Below are 24,594 nucleotides of genomic sequence, written 5' to 3' on the forward strand. Positions count from 1 at the left end.
AGGCAAAGAGTTTTTTGTTTGGTTCTATTTTCACTGAGAAGGCACAAAGGCAAAAAAGACACAGAGTATAATTGGACAGTATTGGTATGAAATGAAGAGAGGCCTCAGGTTCTAAAAATACAAATGCAGACACGCTAGGGTAACAGTTTTCCTGGTTTGAATGACTCCTTTGTTCAAAATGAGACCTTTTGAATTTCACTGCTGTCTGAGCACCTCTGACCAATTTTTGCTTGGTAATTGTCAAAGACTTTCCTCATTCATCCTTGCTTGAGGAGTCGAATACTTACATTTCTTTTTCATATCACACTTCTAGGATAAATAAGGTATTTCATTGAAGCCTGTGAAATAAATCTAGCTTTTACAATTCACATTAACATTTTAAATACTACTCCATTATCGCCTACCTACACTTGCCACTCTAGAACTACAACACCCAGAATGCACTGTTTTTTCTTCCGCTTTCTACCTTGGGAGTGCCTCAGAAATTCACTTCTACAAACTACAGTCACATGACACGTTTCCTGTCAAGATGGCGGATAATCTCCCTTCGGACTTTGATGTGATCGTAATAGGGACGGGTATGTGTGGCCCTGATTTTTCCTGGACAAAAAATAGGAGATCATTTTCGCTTTTTATTTTCTCTGTCAATGGTGAAGGTTGGCGAGAAGCGGCGGGGGTCGAGCCTGGGAGGGAGGACAGAAAGGAAGTGAGGTAGTCTGGAGTCAGCGCGGGACTTCGCAGCTCCAGGGAGGGGCTTGGACCCGCGGTGTTTTGCGCCTTTTGAGTAGGGGTCGATCTGGTCGATGCCGATTGCTGAGGTTGGTTGCTGCGGTGATTCCTGTTAATTTCCTTAGAGGAGGGTGGGTTTGCAGTGTCATGAGAATAGAGGGTCGGGATTTGATCAATGGAGACACCATTGGTACAAATAATTGCCACCTTCCCTCCTTGTTTATTTCAAGGTTATTTATATTCCCCTTCATTTCGTGTCGCCATTTCATAGGACACCCCCGCCCCCATATATTTACATGATTCTACGGTACTTTGCCCCTCAGATGAAGCCTAATTTGAAGTTTTATAAGAATAATTCTCAGTCGTTACCGGTGTGTATATTTACTAAAGAAAAGGAAACGTATTCTTTTCTGTTGTGTTGAGTAGCTTAAGGATTTTTTTTTTCTTGAGGTAGCCATTATTTCTGCATTACGAAGTTTAAAGCATCCTAGTTAATGACACAGAAAGGAAGCATCTTGTTTTCTGTCACCCATCCATACACCACAACTAGATGTGCTGAGAGTATTCCACATCCTGAGTCTGACCTCAGCTTCTCCTTGCTTTTCCGTAATTAGTTCTCCATGTTTTGGGTGGAGCCAGAAATCCTTTTCAGCTTCTAGTTGACTAGTTAATCCCTGGCAACACTTGGCAATAATTAGCAATTCTTTTCTTAACTGTAAGGGTTGTAGTTTGCATAGGATAAAAGAGATAGTTTGGGGATGGTGGGGGGTTCTACTGTCTTAGAATGTGGTAGGCCACAGAAGTGAATGAGGTCCTGTCCAATGTGTTAATGAATTCTTTTTGCTTTCTTACCAAAGAGTAAGAACAGCTATATTTTTAGGTTTAGAGTAAAAATAATAGCAACCCGTTTTCAAATGATTACCATTCCCTAATCAATGGACTAAGCACTTCATATAATCCCGATGACGACCTTGCTAAAATAGGTATTCTTTTCAGTATACGGAAGAAGAGAAGCAGCCTGGAAGTCTAACTTTTCAAAATCACACAGCTAACATCCAAGAAATGGAATTCGTTTTTTTGTTTTTTTTTTGACTCAGAAATTGAACTGTTATTACAAATACCTGGGAAACCTGCTCTACATCATGCAATGGGAAAGTCAGACACTCTCAGTGTTTCAATTTCCACAATTTTGAATATAAGGAAAGTAAATCAGATAGCCTTTAAGGTGTTATCCAGAACACAAATTCTCATATTCTAGATATACCTGGGTAATTGTTCTCAAAACAGTGGAGGGGTGGAGGGGAGTGTTTCCTCCCAGTCTGAAGATAGCTGCACTGCAGCAGATAACCTGGTTGTACCCGCAGTGAGCAGATGCTAAAGAAGAACTTGAAAAACTCAGTAGAACGTTCACTTTCCCCTGTCTCCCTGCCATCCAGTTTAGAATAAGCCTTTTCAAAATTATACTTGAAGTCTATATTTATTTGGGTGATGTGTGTTATTTATATTAAATATTTTAATTCTTTTAGACACATTAAAAGTGGAAACATTTGTTGAATGTCATTTTTTTTTAAAAGTAATTCCTAGGATTTCAATCATTGCTTTTAATTGGTTTCATTTTTAAAGCATTGTGATTTCCTTCTCAAATACATCACTGAGGGTAGACTTTAAATGTATTGGCTTTATTAAATCAGTACTTAGGTAACTTATAGGAAAAGCAGTGTCTTATAACTTCAGTTTTGTTATCAAAAGCAGAATGAAAGCATGTCATTATAAAACAGAGTAAAGACATAGGCTGAGTTATATCTCCCTTTTAGCAATTTTTTATTTAAAATATCATCAAAAGACAATTACTTCATCAAGTAGAATTATCTAAGAATATTTTAAAAGTATGTCAACCTTATTGCATATTTATTTTTTGCATGACATGGTTAAAGCTTTCCTTTAAGGTCATATTTTCAAGATATTATGGGAAAATGATATCAGAATACCTTAAGGAAGAGAATTAAAATACAGTACTTGAATTGTGGGGGAAAGATAAAAAGAAAATAGATTAAAGGAAAACCAGTTGGAATCTCAATGGGGAGGAAAATGGACATAAATTCTTAGAATGTGATCTTTTAGTTTGGTACACAATTGTCATTTCAGAATAGTTTGGGATTTAAAGTGTTATTTTAGTGCCAATTTTGTGGGGTGTGAAAAAGTTATCATTGAGTACAGGTCCTGAAGGTGATTTTTCTGGTAACTTGTATGACCTCCAGCAAAGCCAAGAAGTTACAAGTGCAGAAGAAATCTAAGTTATAAGGGTTATATCATGATGATGATGATGATGATGATATATGTTAGCTCTTCACTTGGAATATAGTGTCATTTGTAGGCATATATTGTTATCAAGAATATGTTTGTGTAGTGCTCTTAGATGTACAACTGACTGATATAGATAATTTCTTATCTATATAAGAAAGGGAATATACATGAAGTGGCATAATAGCTTGACATTGTTTAGTGTAAACAGACATACACCCATTCACATGATCAATATTTGTGATACTTGATGCTATCAAGTACCTACTCCTGTTGTAGTTGTAATATTTAACATATTGTCTTTTGTTAGGAACTTTTTGGACTTCCTCAGAGTTAAAATTCTACAATTTTTCTTAAAACCATGTAAAATTTTCATGTCACTGGTTATTTATGCTTTAAGAATACCATGTAGGAATTTAGTCTTGCTATTCTTTCTTAACTACGCTGCTTCATCTTTAGGTAGAAGTTTTTCCTCCAAGATAATATGTAAACTAGCTTATTTATTTTTCTTAGGTATTTCCTTAAAGAAGATAGATGTGTTTTCTTTTTCCACTCCCTTCCTCCAGTCTTGTAGTGGTGGTTCTTGAACCTGGGCCTTTGCCTATGCTATGGAAGTCCTGTACTGAGTCACATCCCCAGCCCTATTCATTGTTTTTTAAAAAGCTGTGTAGCTAATGCTTCTCTAAAGGATGTAGTATTGTATGTAGGTAAAATCACACACACGCACGCACGCACACACACACACACACACACATATATATATATAATTACAGTTATATATATAATTACAAATATATATTATAATTATATATAATATATGTTATTACATATATAATTACAATTATATATGTATAATTGTGTGTGTATATTTAAATGGTAAACTGCCTTTTTATGAATGTTCATGTAAATAGAACAGTCCCATTCTTGATGTTTCAAATTGCAACATTGGTGTGGTTAATTTTGGCTGGCTGCTCACTCAAGAATTTTAATACTTCTGATAGCAGCAGGGTACCAGTTCTAAACCTTGGGGGATAATAATGCTGCAGGAAGTGTTGTAAAACTGATATTTGCTAAATTGCATGGAAGCTAGGCTCAGTAAAAGTGACTTTCGTACTTATATCTTAGGATGTTTGTGTGTGCTTCTGTTATAATTGGCACATATTCCTTCCCTATATCTTCATTCTTATTCCTACTGAGTGGCTTTCTTTTTTAAATTGTAAGTTGGCACTTCTTTGTAATTCATGAAATGGATACTAGCCCTTAAATTGAGTAGAGTATATAATAATACATATAATATACAATGAAATGCATATAATAAAGATATTATCTTTATTACACAAAAAATAATGCTTAGAAAAAAGTAAGCAACTTAATAGTAAATAAAATTGAAAGTCATATTTCAAAAGTCTTTTAGATTCATCAATGTTAGATCTTCGGTAATAGGTTGAATATGTTTGGCCCAGGGAGTGGCACTATTTGGAAGTGTGGCCTTATTGGAGTAGGTGTGGCCTTTTTGGAGGAAATGTAGCTCTAAGACCCCTCCTGGCTCCCTGGAACAAGTCTTTTAGAAACCTTCAGCTGAAGGTGTAGAACTCAGCTCCTCCTGTACCATGCCTGCCTAGATGCTGCCATGTTCCTGCCTTCATGATAAAGGACAGAACCTCTGAACCTGTAAGCCAGCCCCAATTAAATGTTGTCTTTATAAGAGTTGCCTTGGTCATAGTTTCCACAGCAGTAAGACTCTAGCTAAGACACCTTCCATATATTTTGCACACTTTTACATGCATGTATCTCATTTGAGCAGTATAAGGTGATTGGTAAAATTTGAAATCCATACATGCTTTGTGTGCCATGTTAAATACATCTTTAGCCCTTCTTAAGTTTCACCTTATTTCTAAATAGGATGAGTTTCACTGAACTGTGTTAAATATTGAAGAAATAGTTCCTATAAAATGCTTACATAATGTAGGTGGGTTTTTTTTATGGCCTGAAAACCGAAACTGAGGTGCTTTTATTGTCACTAGTATTGCCTGGATGGCGTCAAGGAAGGATGGTAGTCTAAGGTCCATTATCTTCCTCTTCCCATTGGCTGCTTGCTTGAAAAGACCTTTGTTTATTACCATTTATTTTTAAATCAGATGTTTTATCTGGTAGTTTATAGATATTCCTTTTTTAATTATTATTTTTGAGTTTATGTCACCAATTTGAATTATTTATCATATGTTTTGAATAAATTTATCATTCATTTTAATTGGGAACATAGTGGGAAGTGCATTTTCATTGCTTAGAGATGCTGTAGGAGGTAAAGAAAGCCTACAGATCTTGCTGTTTTAGTTTGTACTTCTTTGAGCTTTTTTTTTTTTAAAGGAAAATTGTCTTTTCTTCTTTTGAGACCTAACAAAGTAAGGAGGATTTATTTAATTCTGAGGATTCAATGCGCTGCTCTGTAAATCATAAATTTGAGCCGATCCCTCAGAGAGAGCCGCATCTGTTGCCAGAGTTCCCTGGGCAGCATCATTTTCATCTCCCGTGCTGCTTGTCATTTTCTCATTTTCTCCAGTGTTCTCAGGATGTTTTGGATAACTCAGGCTACAGCAATTAAAATCAAATGTGGTTGCTCAACCTCACATTCTCATGTTTAACATAAAATCCCAATGCACAGAAACAATTATAATTCCATATAATTGACCTGTAACTCATGTGAAATCATCTGCCATTCATTTTCAGTGTGAACTGAAAAGTTAAGCTGTGCCTGTTATGTGTGTAAAGTTGATGTCTTTGCTTAGTGTATAATCCGTAGTATAGAAAGATTTGGAATTTGGGAGACATGTAGTTGTTGCTAGTAAAATAGGGATACTTTTCTAAAGATTTCCTTTTTTTTTCTACTAATTTAATTAAAGGACAATATACAAAGGGACAATAATTTCCCATAGTGAGTGATTTATTGGAGCACGATTATAAGAGTTGACATGTTTCCATATTGAAGCAGATAGGGAAAACAAATAAGCGAAACAAACAACAATCTCTAAAAAACCAAACCAAACCAAAACCCTAAACAGATTACAAATAGTCGACGAGACAGAGGCAACTTGATTTATTTCATCTCAAACTAGACTTTACAAAGCACTCAGGCTGGTTTGCTTTTCTAGCATCTATTTTCCCCTCTCCCTAGTGTTTTCTAATACTATGCTTGTCCACATCAATTTGGTATAATATTTGATTTCTTACTACTACCATGTCTGGAGTAAATACTATCTCACCTCAAGTAAGTGTAAAACTTTAGATTTACCCAACTTTGATTTACGTTGGATAGGTTAGACAAGTCATTGTCAACTAAAGTTGAGATACTGAATTGGGCTTGTTTAATCTTTCCAAATGAAAAGAAACACCATATACTCCAAAAATTAAATTAGCTTGTTCTAGGTTTATGGTTGGCACTTTTTTAAACTGATGCCAACAATAGCTTCATGTCTGGTCCTTAATTATTAACAACATTATCACATTGGAGCCAGCTTGCAAACCTTTACATAGAGGCAAACAGGATGACCTAGTTATGTTTATTCTCCCCCCACCCCTAGAAAAAAAACAAACCAAAACCAAGAGAATTACAGTCACTAAAGCAATGAGATCAGAGATTTTAGTCATGTTTTAAGATACAAGTAGTTGTTTCAGTTGAATCTAATTCATTCCAAGATTTTCAATCACATAATAATGTGGTGGTTCTGAGACTGAGGCATCTTTCAGTGTTGGCATTCATGTCTTAGTCTTCATTGTTGTCAACATGTTTTGCAGTCATTGCAGCAAATGCTAAAACTTGGTGTTCTTGGAAGAGAAGAGCTATGATGCATGTGGAGAGACACACAATTTTATTTTACAGTTTGGTATAATGAAAGGACAGAGCAGGGTTACTGGTAGTCAGGCCTTAACTAGAGGTCATAAGGGCTCAGAATTAGTGAACAGACTTCTCCAAAACGGTTCATCTAAAGGTATTTTCCTTTGGATTATCAGATGGCCCTGCAGTTTTCTGCAAAGACATGTGATCACCCGTGGGGAGGAATAACTGTGTCACAGGTTACCCTTGAATTTACGTTTGTCCTTGGGGAAAACTTTACAGGCCATCTGTACAGCAACAAACTTGATAAACAAATATTACTTTTTGGCTACATACTTGACACACAAATAATATTTCTTGTTTGAATTTGCCTTTTATGATAAATAAGGCTGAATATTTATATAATTTGGCCACTACATTTCCTTTGTGAATTGCCTTAACCTACCTATTTATTATATCATTACCTGTCTTATTATAAATGTGTAGTAATTAATTAACTTTTAGTTTTTGTCATGTGTTTAAATACCATTGTTATTTTGATTAGAACATACTTGTATAATGTACATATTTTTTAGGATACCCATCACTTTAAACTTTTATTAGTTGTTTATTATTCACATTTTTAAATTACTTCTAATTATTGCTAAGTATACAATGTGGTATATTCATAATGGTATATTATAGGTCACCAGAATTTACTCTTTTTAATGACCATCCTCTCTCTCTCCTTTCCTCTTTCACCTTCCTTCCACAGGTTCTGTTATATTACTGTTCTCTTAACTTCTGTGAGATGTTGTAGTGGATTCCATAAAGATCACATGGTATTTGTGTTTCTGTCTTGACTTGTTTCACTTCACATACTCTGCTGTTCCAGGTGGCACAATTTCATTCTTTTTTTTTTTTTAAAAAAACAAACTTATGTATGATTGTTTTGCTTGCACATATGTTTGTGCACTAGGTGCACACTCGAGGAGATTAAAGAGGGGATTAGAACTGGCATTATGTATGGATAGCTGTGAATCACCATGTGAGTGCTGGAAATTGAACACAGTTCCTCTGGAAAGTGCTCTTAACCCCTGAGCTCTATCTCCAAGCCCCAATTTTATTCTTCTTCCTTTTTTAATGGTAGAATACTCCTCCATTGTGCCTACATACTGCATTCTCTTTGTTCATTCATCACATGACAGACATTTTAGTTTCCATACCTTGGCCATTGTGAAGTAGAGTGCAATTAAGAATGTACTTGTACTTGCTCTTTGGGTGGTATCCCTGGGAGTCCTGCTTTTTTTTCTGAGAGGAGGTTGATCTGGGAAACACAGGAAGTGTGGGGGGGGCAGGGAGACTGGGATGAGGTGAGGAGGGGAAGCTGGTCAGGACATATAGTATATGAGAGAAGAATTATAAAACAAGACAAAAAAGAATGTACTTGTCTCTTTAACATGAAGATTGTTTCCTTTTGGTATATACCCGGTAGTGGGAAGCTAGAAATAACAGTAGTTCTTCTATTTTTAGTATCCTGAGAAACTCATACCTTTTTTGCAATGGCTATACAAATTTACATTCTTATAATAAGAGTTACTTTTTTCTCTGAATCCTCACTTTTGGGGGGTCTTTTCAGTATTGTGATAAAGTTATAACTCCATCTTTTTTTAAAAATTTGCATTTCCTCATTGAGAGATTTCTCATATATCTATTGGCTGCTTGTTTTAAGGAATGTGTAGTCTGAAGCCGGGCTGTGGTGGTACATGCCTTTAATCCCAGTATTCAAGAGCCAGAGGCAGGTGAATCTCTTGACTTCCAGGATACACTGGACTACAGAGTGAGTTCCAGGACTGCCAGGGCTCCACAGAGAAATCCTGTCTTAAAAAGCAAGCAAGCAAGCAAGCAAGCAAGCAAGCAACAAACCAACCAACCAACCAACCAAACAAACAAAGAAATGCCTAATCTGTCCTTTAGTCTCTTTTTAATTTGATTTTCTTTTTTGCTATTAAGTTCAGTTCTTTCTGTGTTCTGTATATTAATGTAACTGCTTGTCAGATGTATAGTTTGCAGATATTTTCTTCTGCCCTATTGTATTATTTGTCTCTTCAGTCATTCCTCACCCCCAGTGAAGACCACTGATCCCATGCTATCATGTATGCTATGCAAGCACTCTATTACCAAGCCTATCTCTTCAATTTTGATTGTGTCTTTTGTTGTGGAGAAGCTTTCTAAGTTGACAGGAACTCACTTTTCAGTTTCCATTTTTGTTGCTTGCACAGTTGGAGTCATTTCCAAAAACCTCTTTACCAATACCAATACCTGTGAGTGTTTTTCATGTTTGTGTTTGCCATACTCACAGATTTGAACCTTTCAGATGTCTTGGTTTCCTTTGGGTTGGTAGCTGTAAGTAGTGAGAGATATGGTGTTGGTTTCATTCTTTGCACATTGACACTATTTTCCAAGCAAAACTGACTGAGAATACTGGCCCCCTCCTGCCGTGTTTTGGCTCTTTTTGTCACAGTCAGTTGTAAATGGAGAGGGTAATTTGAATATTGTGCTCTCACTTCTGTTCCATTGGTTTGTCTAGTTTTTGTATTTGCTAACATCGTACTGCTTTAGTTCATTATTAGTTATCATTGGTTTGTGATGCTAAAGTAAGGTAGAACTCTGTTCTTTTTTGCCTTATTAGGCTTTGGATGTTTGATGTCTTTTATGGTTCTGTTTCTGATTCTGTGAAAAATATTGATATCTTGATAGAGATTGTATTGAATCTGTAGATGGTATCAGATAGTATTTTATCAAGAATAATTCTTCTAATAAACATGTGATATCTATTTTTTCTCTCTTTCCTTCCTCTTTTTCTTTTCTTTCCATTGTGTTCTGTTCCTTTTCTTTTCTTCTTTGTTAGACTCTTAACTGTGTACCCCTGGCTGGCCTGAAACTCACTTTGTAGACCAGGATGGCCTTCAACTCCCAAGTCCTAGAATTAAAGTTGTTTGCCAACCACACCCACCATACTTTCATGTCCTATTTTTGATGCCCTCTTCAGTTTCTTTTATCATTTTTTAAGATGTTCATAGAGATCTTTTTCCTCTTTTTCTTTGTTCCTTAGGGATATTGACATTTTTTTGTACATGTGTTCTTATTGTTATATTCACTTTCGAAGTGTGCCTTGAATTTTTATGGTGATGTCTTATGTGGAAATGTATGAATGTATATTTCCTTACTCATTGATGTGTAATTTTTATAGGCATTGTAACTGGCATTGTTCCTTTTTTAGATTATTCACTATTAGTGTCTCAGAATATAATACAAACTGATACTTGTCTGTTGTTTCTGTGTCTTGAGTTTTGCTGAGTTTCCTAATAAATTAGTTCTAGCTGTTCCTTAGTGAGTGATGACTGTATAGTTTTTGTGTAAATGAAATTGTCCTGTCAAGGACACTTTGATTTTCTTTCATTCTGAATTTAGATGTCCTTTGATCTTTTCTTGCTCCATTGCTCTGGTGAGCACTTACAGTACTATGTTGAACAAAAGTGGTAAGGTCCTGGTCTAATCCCACAACTTAGGAGAGTGTCTACTGTAGTAAGGTACAGTCCTTTTATATATACTGAGTTGCTTGGAATTTTTCCAAGGTTTGTTGAATCCTCTCAAATGTCTCTTCCTGCATCTATTTAAATAACTGCATTTTTGTTGCTGGTTCTATTAATGTGGCGAGCTGTGTTTACTGACTTACATATGTTTAACTGTCTTTGCATTGCAGAGATCAGTCTTACTGTGTCCTTGAATTTGGTTTGTTGGGATATTGGCATTTTGTGTGTGTGTGTGTGTTTTATTGCTATATTTGATTTCTAATTGTGCCTTATGTTTTTGGTGATATCCCATGTGAGGATGTATAAATTTCACATTCCTAGTCTATCAGATTTTCTTCTTTCGTTTCTGGCATTTGCAGATATGCATAGAAAACCTTTTCCTCTTCTCAAAGAGTAGGTAAAAAACTAGTTTGATTTATCGTTCTTGAAAATGTAGTATATAAAATTGTTAATGTACTAAAGCTAATTTTAATTAGACAAAATTTTATCACTTAATGGTTTTACATTTTAAATAATCAGTTGAAGTTATGGAGGTCAAAACTGGGTTTTGCATTTGCAAGACAAGCATAGGCAGATAGGTGGGTGTGGTGGCTCTCACTTGTAATACCAGCACTTTGGAACCTGAGGCAGGAGGATTACCATGAGTTAAGGCCAGGCGAGGCTCTGAGGTGAGATGTTGTCTCAAAGACAAAAATGAAATTGCCTGTATATGTAGACCATTCTTTTGTATTTATATTTGGCTTTTGTATCCAGAGATATCATATTATATATAACTTATATTCTCAAATCTGAAAAATGTCATCCCATATCTTAAACATTTCTGTTCCCAAGCATTTTGGATAAGGGGTATTCAATCTCACTTCAGTTTTAGAAGATTATTTTGTGTATGTGTATGGGCATGCATATGCTACAACACATACAGAGGAAGACAAGTCCTGATTCCAACATAGGTTCCAGGAATCAAACTCAAATTGTCAGGTCTGTACCTTTCCCCACTGAGCCATCTCGCTGGGTCAACCTACACTTAAAAAAGAAAGTTTATAAAGAGATTCATTCATTCATCCATTCATTCATTCTGGAACTCTGTTGTAACTCTATCTCCTGGGAAGAGCACACCATTTGGTTGTCAAGGGCCAAACAGTCAGCCTTGGAAACATACATACAAATAGCATTATATGGGCTGAGCAGCCTTTAGGAATATATATGCACATGCATATACACAGTAAGAATTGCTGTAAAAAGAAACCAATTTTTGAAGGAGAGCAGGGAGGGATGTATGGAGAAGGTTTGGAAGAAGGAAAGTGAAGGAAGAAATGTAATTATCTCAAAAATAAAGTAAAAAATGAAAATAGATTTTGATATTGTAAGTCTTGAAATGAGCACTCAGTCTATTTAAGCATCTATTGTAGACTCAGTTTTATTATGAAAAATTATAAAAATAATGAAGCAGTATAAGTATCTCCCCAGGTATCAGATTTCCAGTTTGATCAGTTATCAAGCCGTCATAGCCATTTTTATTTTCTCTGTGTTTTCTCCCTTCTCTCTCATGTCACCATCCAACTCCAGATGACTTAGAAAGAACTTCAAGATATAACATCATTTTATCTATAAATACAGTTTCAACAAGTATCTGAAAGATAAAGGCTCTCCTTACAAGTACAGTACTGTCATCTCATACTCTTTTGCATTATCAATTTTTTCATTGATTTTCTTTGCTCGTGTAGTATGTAGCTTAGTTTTCATTTCTGAAATGAGTTTTCTTATTTTTCAACTTCCTTTCTAACTGATTTCAATCTGTCTTAGGATTTCTGTTGCGATAAAACCCTATGGCCAAAGTAACTTGGAGAGGAAAGTGTTTATACTTCCTCTTACAACTTACAGGTCACAGTCCATCACTGTGGCAAGTCAGGGCCAGAACTCTGGACTGGAACTTGGAGACAGGAACTGAACAGATCATGGAGGAATGCTGCTTACTGGTTTGTTCCTCAATGTTGGTTCAGCCTGAATTTTTTTCTTCTATATTTTGTTTTATTATTATTCTCTAATCTTTTTTTTTTTTTACAGTCCATTCTTTATCCCCCTCCCGGTTTGCCCTCTTACTGTTTCTCATCCCATTCCTCCACCCCTGTCTCCAAGAGGTTATCCCTACCCCCAACATCATCCCCACTCTACCAGACCACCCCACTCCCTGGGATCCCAACTCTCTTGAGGGATAGATGTGTTTTCTCTCACTGAGACCAGGCCAGGAAGTCCTCTACTATATGTGTGTCCGGGCCTCAGTCAAGTTAGTGCATGCAGCCTGGTTGGTGGCTCAGTATCTGAGAGATCCTGGGGGTCCAGGTGAGTTGAGACTGCTGGTCTTCCTATTTGGTCACCTTCCTCCTCAGCTTCTTCCAGCTTTTCCCTAATTTAACCACAGGGGTCCCCAGCTTCTGTCCATTGGTTGGGTGTAAGTATCTGCCTCTGACTCTTTCTGCTGCTTGCTGGGCCTCTCAGAGGGAAGTCTTGCTAGGCTCCTGTCTGTAAGAACACCATAGCCTCAGTAATAGTGTCAGGCCTTGGAGCCTCCCCTTGATCTGAATTCCAATTTGGGCCTGTCACTGGTCCTCCTTTCCCTCAGGCTCTTCTTCATTTTTGTCCCGGTAGTTCTTTTAGACAGGAACAATTCTGGGTCAGAGTTTTTGACTGTAGGATGGCAACCCACTTGATGCCCTGTCTTTCTACTGGAGGTGGATTCTACAAGTTCTCTCTCCCCACTGTAGGACATTTCATCTAAGGTCCCTCCTTTTGAGTCCTGAGAGTCTCTTACTACCCAGATCTCTGGTACATTCAGCCTGAATTCTTAAACACACCAGCTGCCTAGGTACCACAAATAGTGGGCTGGCTAGTTCCTTCCACATCCATTGTTAATCACAGAAATACCCCATAGACTTGCCTACAGGTTACTCTTATGGAAGCACTTTCTCATTTAACAGTCCTCCTACCCAGATGACTCTTAGTTTATGTAAAGTTGATTAAAAAAACAAACAAAACAATAACAACCAGGAGATGGTCTTTCAAATGTTCCTGCCCTCTAATTACCTTGGATTTACTTATTTTGATTTGTAGGTTAGATTTGTAACGATTTCCTTAAATTCTCCCAGCTTATATTACCATAACCAGGTTAAAATTGTCATTGAACTTGTCTGGTTGTTTTTGATATATATAGTTTTGTCTGTTTGGAGTGTTATCTTGCTGTGTTTTGTTTTTCTTAATGTGCCTGGAATAGAATCCAATCTCAGTCTTTTTGTGTGAAATGACCTTTCCTTGTATTTTTTATTAGCCCACTATAGCTTTTTGAACATTACTGTTCCAGGTCTTTCTCTTCTGTTTTCATGCAGTGAGCAAACATACTGGGATCTGAGATCTGTTGACTGTTTCCCTTGGTCAGTTTTGTCTTTCCTTTTCCTCGTCCTCTTTTATCTGTTTTGGTGGATTTGGAAGATGTTCACAGCAGTTACTTCTTCCTTTTAATCTAGTATTTTTTATTCATTGGGAAATTTAAACTGTGTACAGTATTTGACCATACTCTTTACTTCCCTGTTCAACTCCTCAGGTTACATTCTCCATATATATGAGGGAGGAGAGAACACACAATGTAAAGCTGTATCCATTTAGTACAATGCAAGTTGTTTCATCCCTAAGGCCTGAGCCCATCCACTGTTTCTTGGCCAGCTTTATAGTACCAGGCATGAGTTTCTTTCTCTGGAGTGGGCCTTAAAACCATTCTGGTTGGATATCACACCACTGTTGCATGTCTTGTTGCATTTCTTACCATACCAGCCATTATTGTAGCTCACAAGGTTCATATATCGGAAAAAGTGCTGATGTTTTTCCTAGCAGTCTGTATGGCACCTTCTGATACTATGAAAAACAGCCAACAAGGAGGGTCAGTATCAATGTGATTTCTCCAAGTCTTGAGTCAAAAATGTGTAGGATCTTTACCAGTAAGGTCTTAAAACCAAGTTCTGTTAGACTATCAAGAGCAGTGGCAATAGCCTGCATTCTGCTTTATTAGGGTGAGGGTCTCTGAGATTCTCCCCTGATTAACAACTTGAGGGGAAGTATTCCATACCCTAAAAGTCTAGTATTTTTTTGATTTGACAGCTTTTGGCTTCGGAGAGGAGTGTTTTCCATATGTTTTTTCCAAACATCTTAATATTAGTTTTACCTTCCCCTACCTATTCCGTTTTCCTATTCTCTCATTCCTCTTTCTATGTATACTTATACCTAGCCCCCAGCACACAATTCAGAATAGTTTGATTTATCAGTTTCTCAGGATTCAGACACATTCTTATATACCCATTTCATTTTACTCATCACTAAAACCTTCAACATCTCCGACTTCCCCCCTTCCACCACCCCATTCTCAGAATATCTTTACAACCTTCTAGCCAGTAGATGATGTCAATTCAGAGGTGTTCTAGTTCTTAAGCGGATGTATTTGCTTTACCCTCATTTTCTTATAGCTCTTGGCTGTTGGAATTAACTCACTTATTTTTTGAGGATTACGATGGTACTGGTTGGTATCAAGTTTTCTTGTAGATGTTGTAGGATTTGATACTTTGAAGGTCTTCAGGGAGATTCATCAACTCTTTTTCTCCTGTGGTCTTCGAAGAATTTTATTTATTATTTTTCATTTAAAATCATTTGTCTAAAAATATTGGCCTATATAGTATTACCATTCATGTTTTCTACAGTCTGAAATAAACCTTTGCATCATTTATTCTAAGCCCTTCATTTTCTTCTAGTAAGGGTGTGCATAGGAGGTAATTCTAGGGAGGAAATGACAATTGCTTTCCCAATGTCAGAGCTATTTAATATGAAGCTGAAAAGAAGAAACCATTCCTCTTGGTGCTTGGTTCAGCATTTAGCACTCTGAGTCCTGGAACAGTGTTCTCATTATCAGCCATTCCTAATCCCTTCCATTTTATAGGATTTTCATTAATATTTTAATAGGTGGCATAATTTTTAAATGGTAGAAAACTTATACACATATATATGTATATATACACACGTACATATATTTTTACAAGAAAGACATTCATTAGATTTTAAACATAATTTATTAATAATGTACTTGATATTTTGTGAGGAATTAATGTGAATTAATTTTGAATTTACGAACACTATTTTACTTGTTTTTGTGGTTCCCTGGGTTGTTTCCCGGATATTCTTCTCTTTTCATTTAAAGTATCCACTAAAAGTATTCTGAATGTGAAAGTCAAATTAGAAATAAACAAAATGACTCAGTCGAAATTGAGTTTCTGCTTAATTTAGGTCATCTTTTTTTTGAGTGGCTGTAACCACTCAAGTATGGAGTCTTACCCTTGCATTGCTCTCTATTCATTTCTGTACTCAATGTTGCTACTGTTTTGTTTGTGATGGTTCAGGGCTCTACATAGGGTTGTTTAAGTAATGAAGTAAAAGCCATGGTCCACTAAAAGCTTGTTATACTCACAAGTTGCTTCTTGTCATTCATTCTGTTTCTTTTTCAAAAAAAAAAAAAAGAAAGAAAAGAAAGAAATTGTTCTTCATAAAAGCAGTCACAGTAAATTTTCTAGTTCTATGTAATTTTCTTTCCATTCTGGTCTTCACTAGTTATAAATAACACATGAAATGACTTTCAAGGTAGAAAGCAGGAATCCATTTTGAAATGTTCTATAAAATAAAGAGTGATTTATGGTTTCATATGATTTGGGCTGAAAGCACTCGGGCTTTGCCAGGTCATCAAAGTCCTGTCAGGGGAATCTATTATTTATTGTTTGATTCACTAGGAGTGGTGTAAGTACTTTATTTTATGTTTTCCTTATGTAAGGGTACTGTTAGGAAAAATCAGTTACAAATACTGTTTTAAGAATGTATCATAGAGAACTAACTTAAATATTATAGTTGTAAATGATGAGTTTCAACATTGATGATTTGGATTAAGTGTGATTTTAACAGCAAATAAATAACCTTCTCATTCCTATAAATATTTAAGATAATATTTTTGAAAATATTCACTTTATAACTGTGACCCTAATTTTAATCTTGAATCTTCATTTGATTATTAAATATCTTTATTTTATCGTAATGGGTTTGAAAAATCAGAAAAGATAGAACTGTTCACAATAGTATGTGATCATATAACAATCCATAAGTTTCTCATATATATATATATATATATATATATATATATTTAGCTGACAGCTACATAGTAGAATGTTAACTGAGAAGGTCTGATGACCAATAATCCAGATTCTCCATTACAACTTAAGAAAAGTCATTTTCTTACCTTATACTTATCTGTTTTAAATAATGTCTTTTCAGTCAAAGTTGTTCTTATATAAGAATTATGCATATCTCCTATAGTTGAATGGCAGAGCAAATTCTTTGTGACACTTTCAACTAATTAATAATCATAGGTAATAAGAAATGTTTAAATTATATTAAATATTTGAGGAACTCCTGTAGAATATATAAAATTATTTGCTTTTTATAAACAAGATTACTGAATAATAACTAATAAAACATTGTACAAGTGTCAAATACATAACATTTAAAATGTTTAATATATATAAATATTTTGTTTATATATTTTATATGTAATAAGTATAACTATATATTATATAATATATCATTTATATTTTTTAATATATTTATAAATATATAAGTGTTTACAAGTATATATTTAGATATTTATGTATTTGCACTTAAAATTTATATATAATTTTTAAAAAATTATTAATTTTTTAAATTTATTCACTTTATATACATCTCACTCATTGCCCCCTTCTCAGTCACCCCCTCCCATACTCCTTCCCTCCTCCTGTTCTCCTCTGAGTTACTGTGGGCTCCCCTGGGTATCTCCCAAACCTGTCACATCAAGTTTCTGCAAGGCTAGGCACTTCCTCTCCCACTGAGGCCAGACAAGGTAGCCCATCTAGAAGAATACATCCCACAGACAGGCAACTGCTTTTGGGATAATGTCCCCCACCCCACTTGTTCAGGAGTCACATGAAGACCAAGCTGCACGTCTGTTACATATGTAGTGGGAAGCCTAGGTCCAGCCCCTGTATATTATTTGGTTGATGTTTCAGACTCTGAAAGCCCAAGGGTCTAGGTTAGTTGACTCTGTTGGTCTTCTTGTGGAGTCTCTATCTCCTCCAGGTTCCTCAATCCTTTCCCCAACTCTTTCACAAGACTTCTGGAGCTCTGTCCAATGTTTGGCTGTGGATCTTTGCATCTGTTACTGTCAGCTGCTAGGTGGAGCCTCTCAGAGGACAGCTAGGCTCCTGTTTGCAAGTATAACAGAATATCATTAATAGTGTCAGAAATTGGTGCCTACCCATGGGATGGGTCTCAAATTGATTCGGTCATTGTTTGACCATTCCTTCAGTGTTTGTTCCATCTTTGTCCCTGCACTTCTTGTATGCACAGTAAATTTTAGATTAAATGTTTTGCTGGTGAGTTGGTTTCCATATCCCTCCATTGGGAGTCCTGCCTGGCTACAGGAGGTGGCCACTTCAGGCTCCATACCCCACACTTCTAGGAGTCTCAGCTAGAGTCACCCTCATAGACTTCCAGGAACTTCCCTCATTCTAGAAATGCCCCTCCCCCCATTTCCCTTCACTCTCCTGGTCCTCTCTCCCTGCCTCTTCCTATACCAAATGTCCCCTCCCCACTCCTCTTACCATCCCCTCTTCCTCCCATGTTGCTCCCTCCATCCACCTCCCATATCTATTTTATTTCCCCTTCTGAGTGAGATTCTAGCCATTTCCCTTGGGCCCTTGTTATTTAGCTTCTTTGGGCCTGTGGATTGTTGTGTGGGTATCCTATACTTTATGGCTAATGTCCTCTTATAAGTGATGTCCTATAAGCATGTCCTTTGAGTTTGACTTACCTCACTCAGGATGATATTTTCTAGTTCTATCCATTTGCCTGAAGATTTCATGATGTTCTTGTTTTTAATTGCTGAGTGTTCCATTGTGTAGATGAAACACATTTTGTTTATCCATTTTTTCAGTTGAGAAATATCCAGGGTGTTTCCAGCTTCTGGCTATTATGAATAAAGCTTCTGTGAACAAACATATTTGAGCATGTGTCCTTGTGGTATGGTGGAGCATCTTTTGGGTATATCCCTAGGAGTGTTATAGCTGGGTCTTGAGATAAAGCTATTCCCAGTTTTGTGAAAAACCACCAAATTGGTTTCCAGAGTGGTTGTACTAGTTTGCACTCCCACCAACAGGGAAGGAATGTGATGTTAAGGCTGAATACACACACACACACACACACACACACACACACACACACACACACGTATAGATCCCTATTTAAACAAAACAAGAAAAACGAAAGGGCTGGAGAGGTAGCTTGGTGGGCAAAGGTGCTTACTGCTGAGTCTGACAACCTGAGTTCGATTCCCAGGACCTGCAAGGTTGGAAGGAGAAAACCTACTCTTGCAAGTTGTCCTCCCACCTTCACATGTGCATCATGGCCCATATTTTCCTGCCAAGGACCAGCCTCAGTCCTTGAACCTTGAAGAGAGTTCTGAGAGAAGGGCTGTCTGGGAGCAGAGAAAGAATGACTGGAAGTCAAAGTCAAATTGTGGATCCAAGCCTGAAAACCTGTATTCTGCTTGATACAGCATTTCCAGTCTGCTTTTCTTTATTTTCAGCTTTCTCTCTGGAGATTTCTCTGTCTATCTATATTCTGCTTGCTTACTATTCTAAAATATCTCTTTGTCTATGTCCTGTGTGCATGCATGCATGCATGTGTGCTTTTGTGTGTGTAAGTGTGTCTGTTTGTGTGTTTGTGTGTGTGTCATGTGCTCTCCAAGCAGTTCTCTCTCTCCTTTTTTAAAAAATTTACATTTCAAATGATATCCCCCCCTCCTGGTTACCTCTCCACAACTCCCTCCATCCCTTCCCCCCTTCCCCCCCTCCCCTTTGCCTCTAGGAGGGTGTTTCTTCACCCACTCCCTCTTCAGCACTCTAGCATCCCCCTATGCTGGGACCAGGCTCCTGTCAGCAAGGTCATCTTGGCATCAGCAATAGTGTCTGGGTTTAATGTCTGCAGATGGGATGGATCTCTAGGTGGGGCAGTCTCTGGTTGGCCATTCCTTATCCTACTCTCTTTTTCTCTCTTTTTATCCTAAAAAATTCTCTGGATAGCTCAACTCCTGCAGAACACAGGCCCAGTCTTTTATTTTATATATCAATCCAGTCATTTACTCTCGGTTTCCTTTTGATTATCTTATGAATTAGCATCCCGTGATCCCAGCCCTTTCATCCTTAGGAGACAGCCAGCCTACATTTTTTTCTTAACATTGCAAATGAATTCAGAGAGTGGTTTGCCTTTGGTAAGCACCCAGGATAAACTAGTTAGTTGGTTGAGACCCTGCCCTGAAATGACTTAAACTCAGTTATCTGCCTGCCTTTGTAACTCCCTGTCTTTGTATCTTTCTGACTAGCTGGCCCGTAGTGAAGCTAACTCTGTTCCTTTAGATTCATGAAGCCCCTCTTATTTCATATTGCATCTTTATATTTTTACTTAGTTGAGAAATTATATATTTTTGAACTCTTGTGTTTAGAACTCTTTTCCATAGCCTTAAGGGCTGTTCTGAAGGTCTCATTTTTTTGGCCAAGACACAGCCACACCCTCAACTCCTGTACTTGTGCTGTTTCTAGCATGTCATGGAGTCATTAACTTTAACAGAGAGGATAGTCCTCAAAAGGAAAGAGTCCTCCACTGCTAGTGGGTCCAGAAAATATGAACAGTATTCACAAACATGCCTTACACCCATAGCAGCCATCAACACTCCTGGGGGCTTACACTGGGACTCTGTAGCACGGGCAGGAACCATGTCACTCTGTCCCTACCAAGGCCATGCCTCACTGGATCTTTTTCTCTATCTCCTATATTAAAACGAGCAGTCATTTTATTAAGTGATTGAGAACGAAGTTTTTAGGGTTTGTTTTGTTTTATTTATTTATTTATTTATTTATTTATTTTTATTGGATATTATCTTTCTTTACATTTCAAACGTTATCTTCTTTCCTGTACCCCCCAACCCTCTATCCTATCCCCTCTCCCCTGCTTCTATGAGAGTGTGTTCCCCTACCCACCCACCCACTACCTCCTCTCCTCCCTTGCATTCCACTACACTGGGGCATTGAATGTTCACAGGACAAAGGACCTCTTTTCTTATTGATACCCAACAAGGCCATCATCCTCTGCTACATATGTGACTGGAGCCATGGGTCCCTCCATGTGTACTCCTTGGTTAGTGATTTAGTCCCTGGGAGCTCTAGGGGGTCTGGTTGGTTGATATTGTTGTTCTTCCTATGGTGTTGTAAACCCCTTCAGCTCCTTCAGTCCTTTCTCTAACCCCTCCATTGAGGACCTTGTGCTTAGTCCAATGGTTGGCTTTGAGCATCTGCCTCTGTATTTATCAGGCTCTGGAAGAGCCTGTCAGCAAGTGCTTCTTGGCATCCACAATAGTGTCTGTGTTTGGTGACTGTATATGGGATGGATCCCCAGGTGGCACAGTCTCCAGCTGGCCCCTCCTTCAGTCTCTGCTCCACACTTTGTCTCCATATTTGCTCCTGTGAGTATTTTGTCACCCTTTCTAAGAAGGACCAAAGCATACACACTTTGGTCTTCCTTCTTCTTAAGCTGATGTGGTCTGTGAATTGTATCTTGGGTATTCCAAGCTTTTGTGCTAATATCCACTTATCAGTGAGTTCCATACCATGTCTATTCTTTTGTGATTGGGTTACCTCACTCAGAATGATATTTTCAAGTTCCATCCATTTGCCTAAGAATTTCATGAATTCATTCTTTTTAATAGCTGAGTAGTACTCCACTGTGTAAATGTACCACATTTTCTGTACCCATTCTTCTGTTGAAGGACATCTGGGTCCTTTCCAGCTTCTGGCTATTATAAATAAGGCTGCTATGAACATAGTGGGGCATGTGTCTTTGTGTCTTCATTATATGTCAGAGCATCTTTTGGGTATATATGCCCAGGAGTGGTATAGCTGAGTCCTCAGGTAATGCTATGTCCAATTTTCTGAGGAACCGCCAGACTGATTTCCAGAGTGGTTGTACCAGCTTGCTATCCCACCAACAATGGAGAAGTGTTCCTCTTTCTCCACACCCTTGTAAGCATCTGCTGTCACCTGAGTTTTTTATCTTAGCCAACTGACTGGTGTGAGGTGGAATCTCAGGGTTGTTTTGATTTGCATTTCCCTGATGAGTAAGGATGTTGAACATTTCTTTAGGGAGAACAAAGTTTTAATCATGTTACTTTTTCTTTTATGCCTTTTTAAACTTAAAGTTCACACTTTATAAAAGTTAATTTTATGCTGTGAATAGAGCAATTGTTAATTTTGTTCTTAGATTCATTTAATTTTATTCATATGAACATTTTGTCTGTATTCGTGTATGTGTACCACCTGTATGCCTGATGCTTGTGAAGGTCAGAGAGGGCATCAGAGCCATTGGAACAGGAGCTAGGTGGTTGTGAGCTTCCACGTGGGTGCTGGGAACTGAACCTAGGTCTACTGCATGAACAAGTGCCCTTAACCACTGAGCCGTTTCTCCAGCCCTGAGTTGAAGTATTATTTTAAATACTAATTTAGAACTGCTTTTCTTACTGAAATAATTTTCAAACTCACGTTGCTCAAAGAATGGCATTTAGATTTGCCAATTTGGCTCTAACTACTCTTTTTGAAAAAAAATATTGATTTATTGTAAAAATATATAAAATAATATATATCCTCCTAACATTTTCTTTTTGCTCTCCCCTTTCCTCAGAAACTATTTATTGACTGGGTAGAACAAAAAATGTAACCTTGGCTACAAAGACATTGCTAACTGTATTTGTAGCTTGTTATTTTAATAATTCTAAGTATAAAATAATGGACCCTTAGCATTTAACATTGGAGTAGTCTATGGATTTCAAAAAATTGTGGTAATATCTGGATGGAAGAATTAAGAGATATTACAAATAATAGTTATTTTAGTTTTATGCACTTTGGGCTCAGATCACATTCCATATTGAAAACCATTTTGGCTTTGTGTTTTCAGCAGTCTTGACCTCTGATTGTTGATTTCAGGCAAAGAAATTTTCACATACATATCTGCCTACCCAAAGGAATAGCTAATTGGGGTAAAATAGAGGAGAGTGATATTATCTGCAATTGGTATTGGGATTTGTTGTAAAGTGTATGTTAGTATGAAATCAAATGAAAGCTCGATGCTTATAAACAATCCTCAAGAATAGTTTCTTCCAGGTTATATATTATGTATTTAGAAATATTTATGAGCATATATATAAACACACACATGTATGTGTGTGGTATAATACATTAATGAAAAAAAGAGGACACAAATTTGAAAGAGTGCAATGAAGGAGTATTTGGAAGGTTTTAAAGGGAGGAAAGGAAAAGGAAGTGATTTAGTTATCATAATCTCAAAAAAATAAGTAAATAAAAGAAGAATATTCCCAACACAGGTAGTCTTGCTAATAAGTAAATAATTGTATGACTATTGCTGTTGATAGAAGGAAAAAGAAGCACAGGAATTCTGACTTGTCTGAAGTTGCACTGTAAATGAACCAGTGAAACAAGTCTAGTTCTCAGTGATCAAGATGGTACATTTCATCACCTATATTGCTTTTACAGCCTATTCTCCAACTTGGGTCAAGTAGTGAACAACTACTCTTATTTGAATTAGAGATATGAAATTCCCTTGAATTTGGCTTGTTTTGTCCCTTAGATAGTAGTGTCTGTCTATGATGACAATGAAATAAGTATAAACATGAAATAAGAGATTATAAGTATAAACATGGTACAAAGCATAACTGTCTGCTTACCATTTTAATACTATCATTATATAGAAAACTTTTAATAAACATAATTTTATTTTGTAATGTTTCTCTGCTTATCAACTTTTAAAATATATTGATCACATTTCTTTAGCAAGGAGAGTTTCCTAGGTATAGCAAAAAGTTCATATCATTGTAAGAGACATTAGAATAAAGTTCTAACAGAAGAATATAGTATGTGTAGTTATTTGAAACTTCTATTTCCCTCTGTTCCAAAAATAGCATTTCATTCTTTCTCAGGTTATATCCAAAGTTAAGACTAAAACTATGTTGGCTTGATTCCAATAATTGTTATTTAATGGTTATATTCTGTATATTTGGTCACAACTTCTTTTTCTGAACCAGACATTATATATCCACAAAATGTTGAACATTGGAAAAACAGTTCTTTTAAAAGTGGTTGGTGCTTGTGTTTAATGTGTTTTTTAGCAGAAGACTATAGCAACTGCTTCCATGTGTGTATTACTTTAATACTGCTTTTAAAATCCATTCAGTGTGTGTGTGTGTGTGCAAGTGACACATACTTACTGGGTATATGGAGGGAGGACAGAAGAAAGCTTTGTGGAATTGATTTTCTTTTTGTCCATAGTGTGGGCTCTGGAGGTCAAACTCAGGTTGTCAGGCTTGGCAGCAGGCACCTTTACGGCCCTAGCTCTATGTTTCATTTTTACATAAAGAAGTTAACAGGTCCCTTAAAAAAAAAAAAACCTTTGATTCTTGGTGAGTACTTTAAATGCTCATCCAAGAAAGGTGCTTATCTATTTTACTAGGTAAAAATGCAGAACAACCATGATTTATCATGGTGATGGTGGTGGTGGTGGTGGTGGTACTATATATAGGCTTGTACTAAGCTTTCAAAATATGCTTTATCTGTATGACTGATAATATAGGACCTATTGACCTCTATTGAAATGATAAGCCCGATGACGAAAAATTGTGGAAGAGTCTTGAATTTATAACAAGACATTTTATTAATGTAGCAGACAACCTGGTCTTCAGTATAACAATTGAGTTTGGTAATTTAAAATTTTTATTTATATTGTTAGTAGTAAATTATATTTCCCTTTAAGATAATCAGCTTTATGATATGATTACATTTGATTTTAAAGCAATAATATATTCTTTCCAATATGCTATAGTGACCAACAAGCAAGATAGTTAAGTAACATAACTTTTAACTTAAAAAATGCATTCCATTCTCACTTAGAGGCTTTGTGTTTTTGGAGTTAGATGTGAGTTTAAAT

General features: G+C 36.6%; 1 protein-coding gene across 1 annotated transcript in view; it reads left to right on the forward strand.

The window, feature by feature from the left end:
* The first annotated feature begins 522 nt into the window (after positions 1-522).
* Chm (CHM Rab escort protein) overlaps positions 523-24,594 on the forward strand; it is a 144,212-nt gene continuing 120,140 nt past the window's right edge. The window contains exon 1 of the mRNA XM_028782022.1: positions 523-578. Coding sequence (XP_028637855.1) covers positions 530-578 — 49 coding nt within the window. The 5' untranslated portion in view covers positions 523-529. The remainder of the gene's footprint in view (positions 579-24,594) is intronic.

This window comes from Grammomys surdaster, unplaced genomic scaffold, assembly GCF_004785775.1.
Source record: "Grammomys surdaster isolate TR1022 unplaced genomic scaffold, NIH_TR_1.0 61, whole genome shotgun sequence".
Classification (NCBI taxonomy): Eukaryota; Metazoa; Chordata; class Mammalia; order Rodentia; family Muridae; genus Grammomys; species Grammomys surdaster.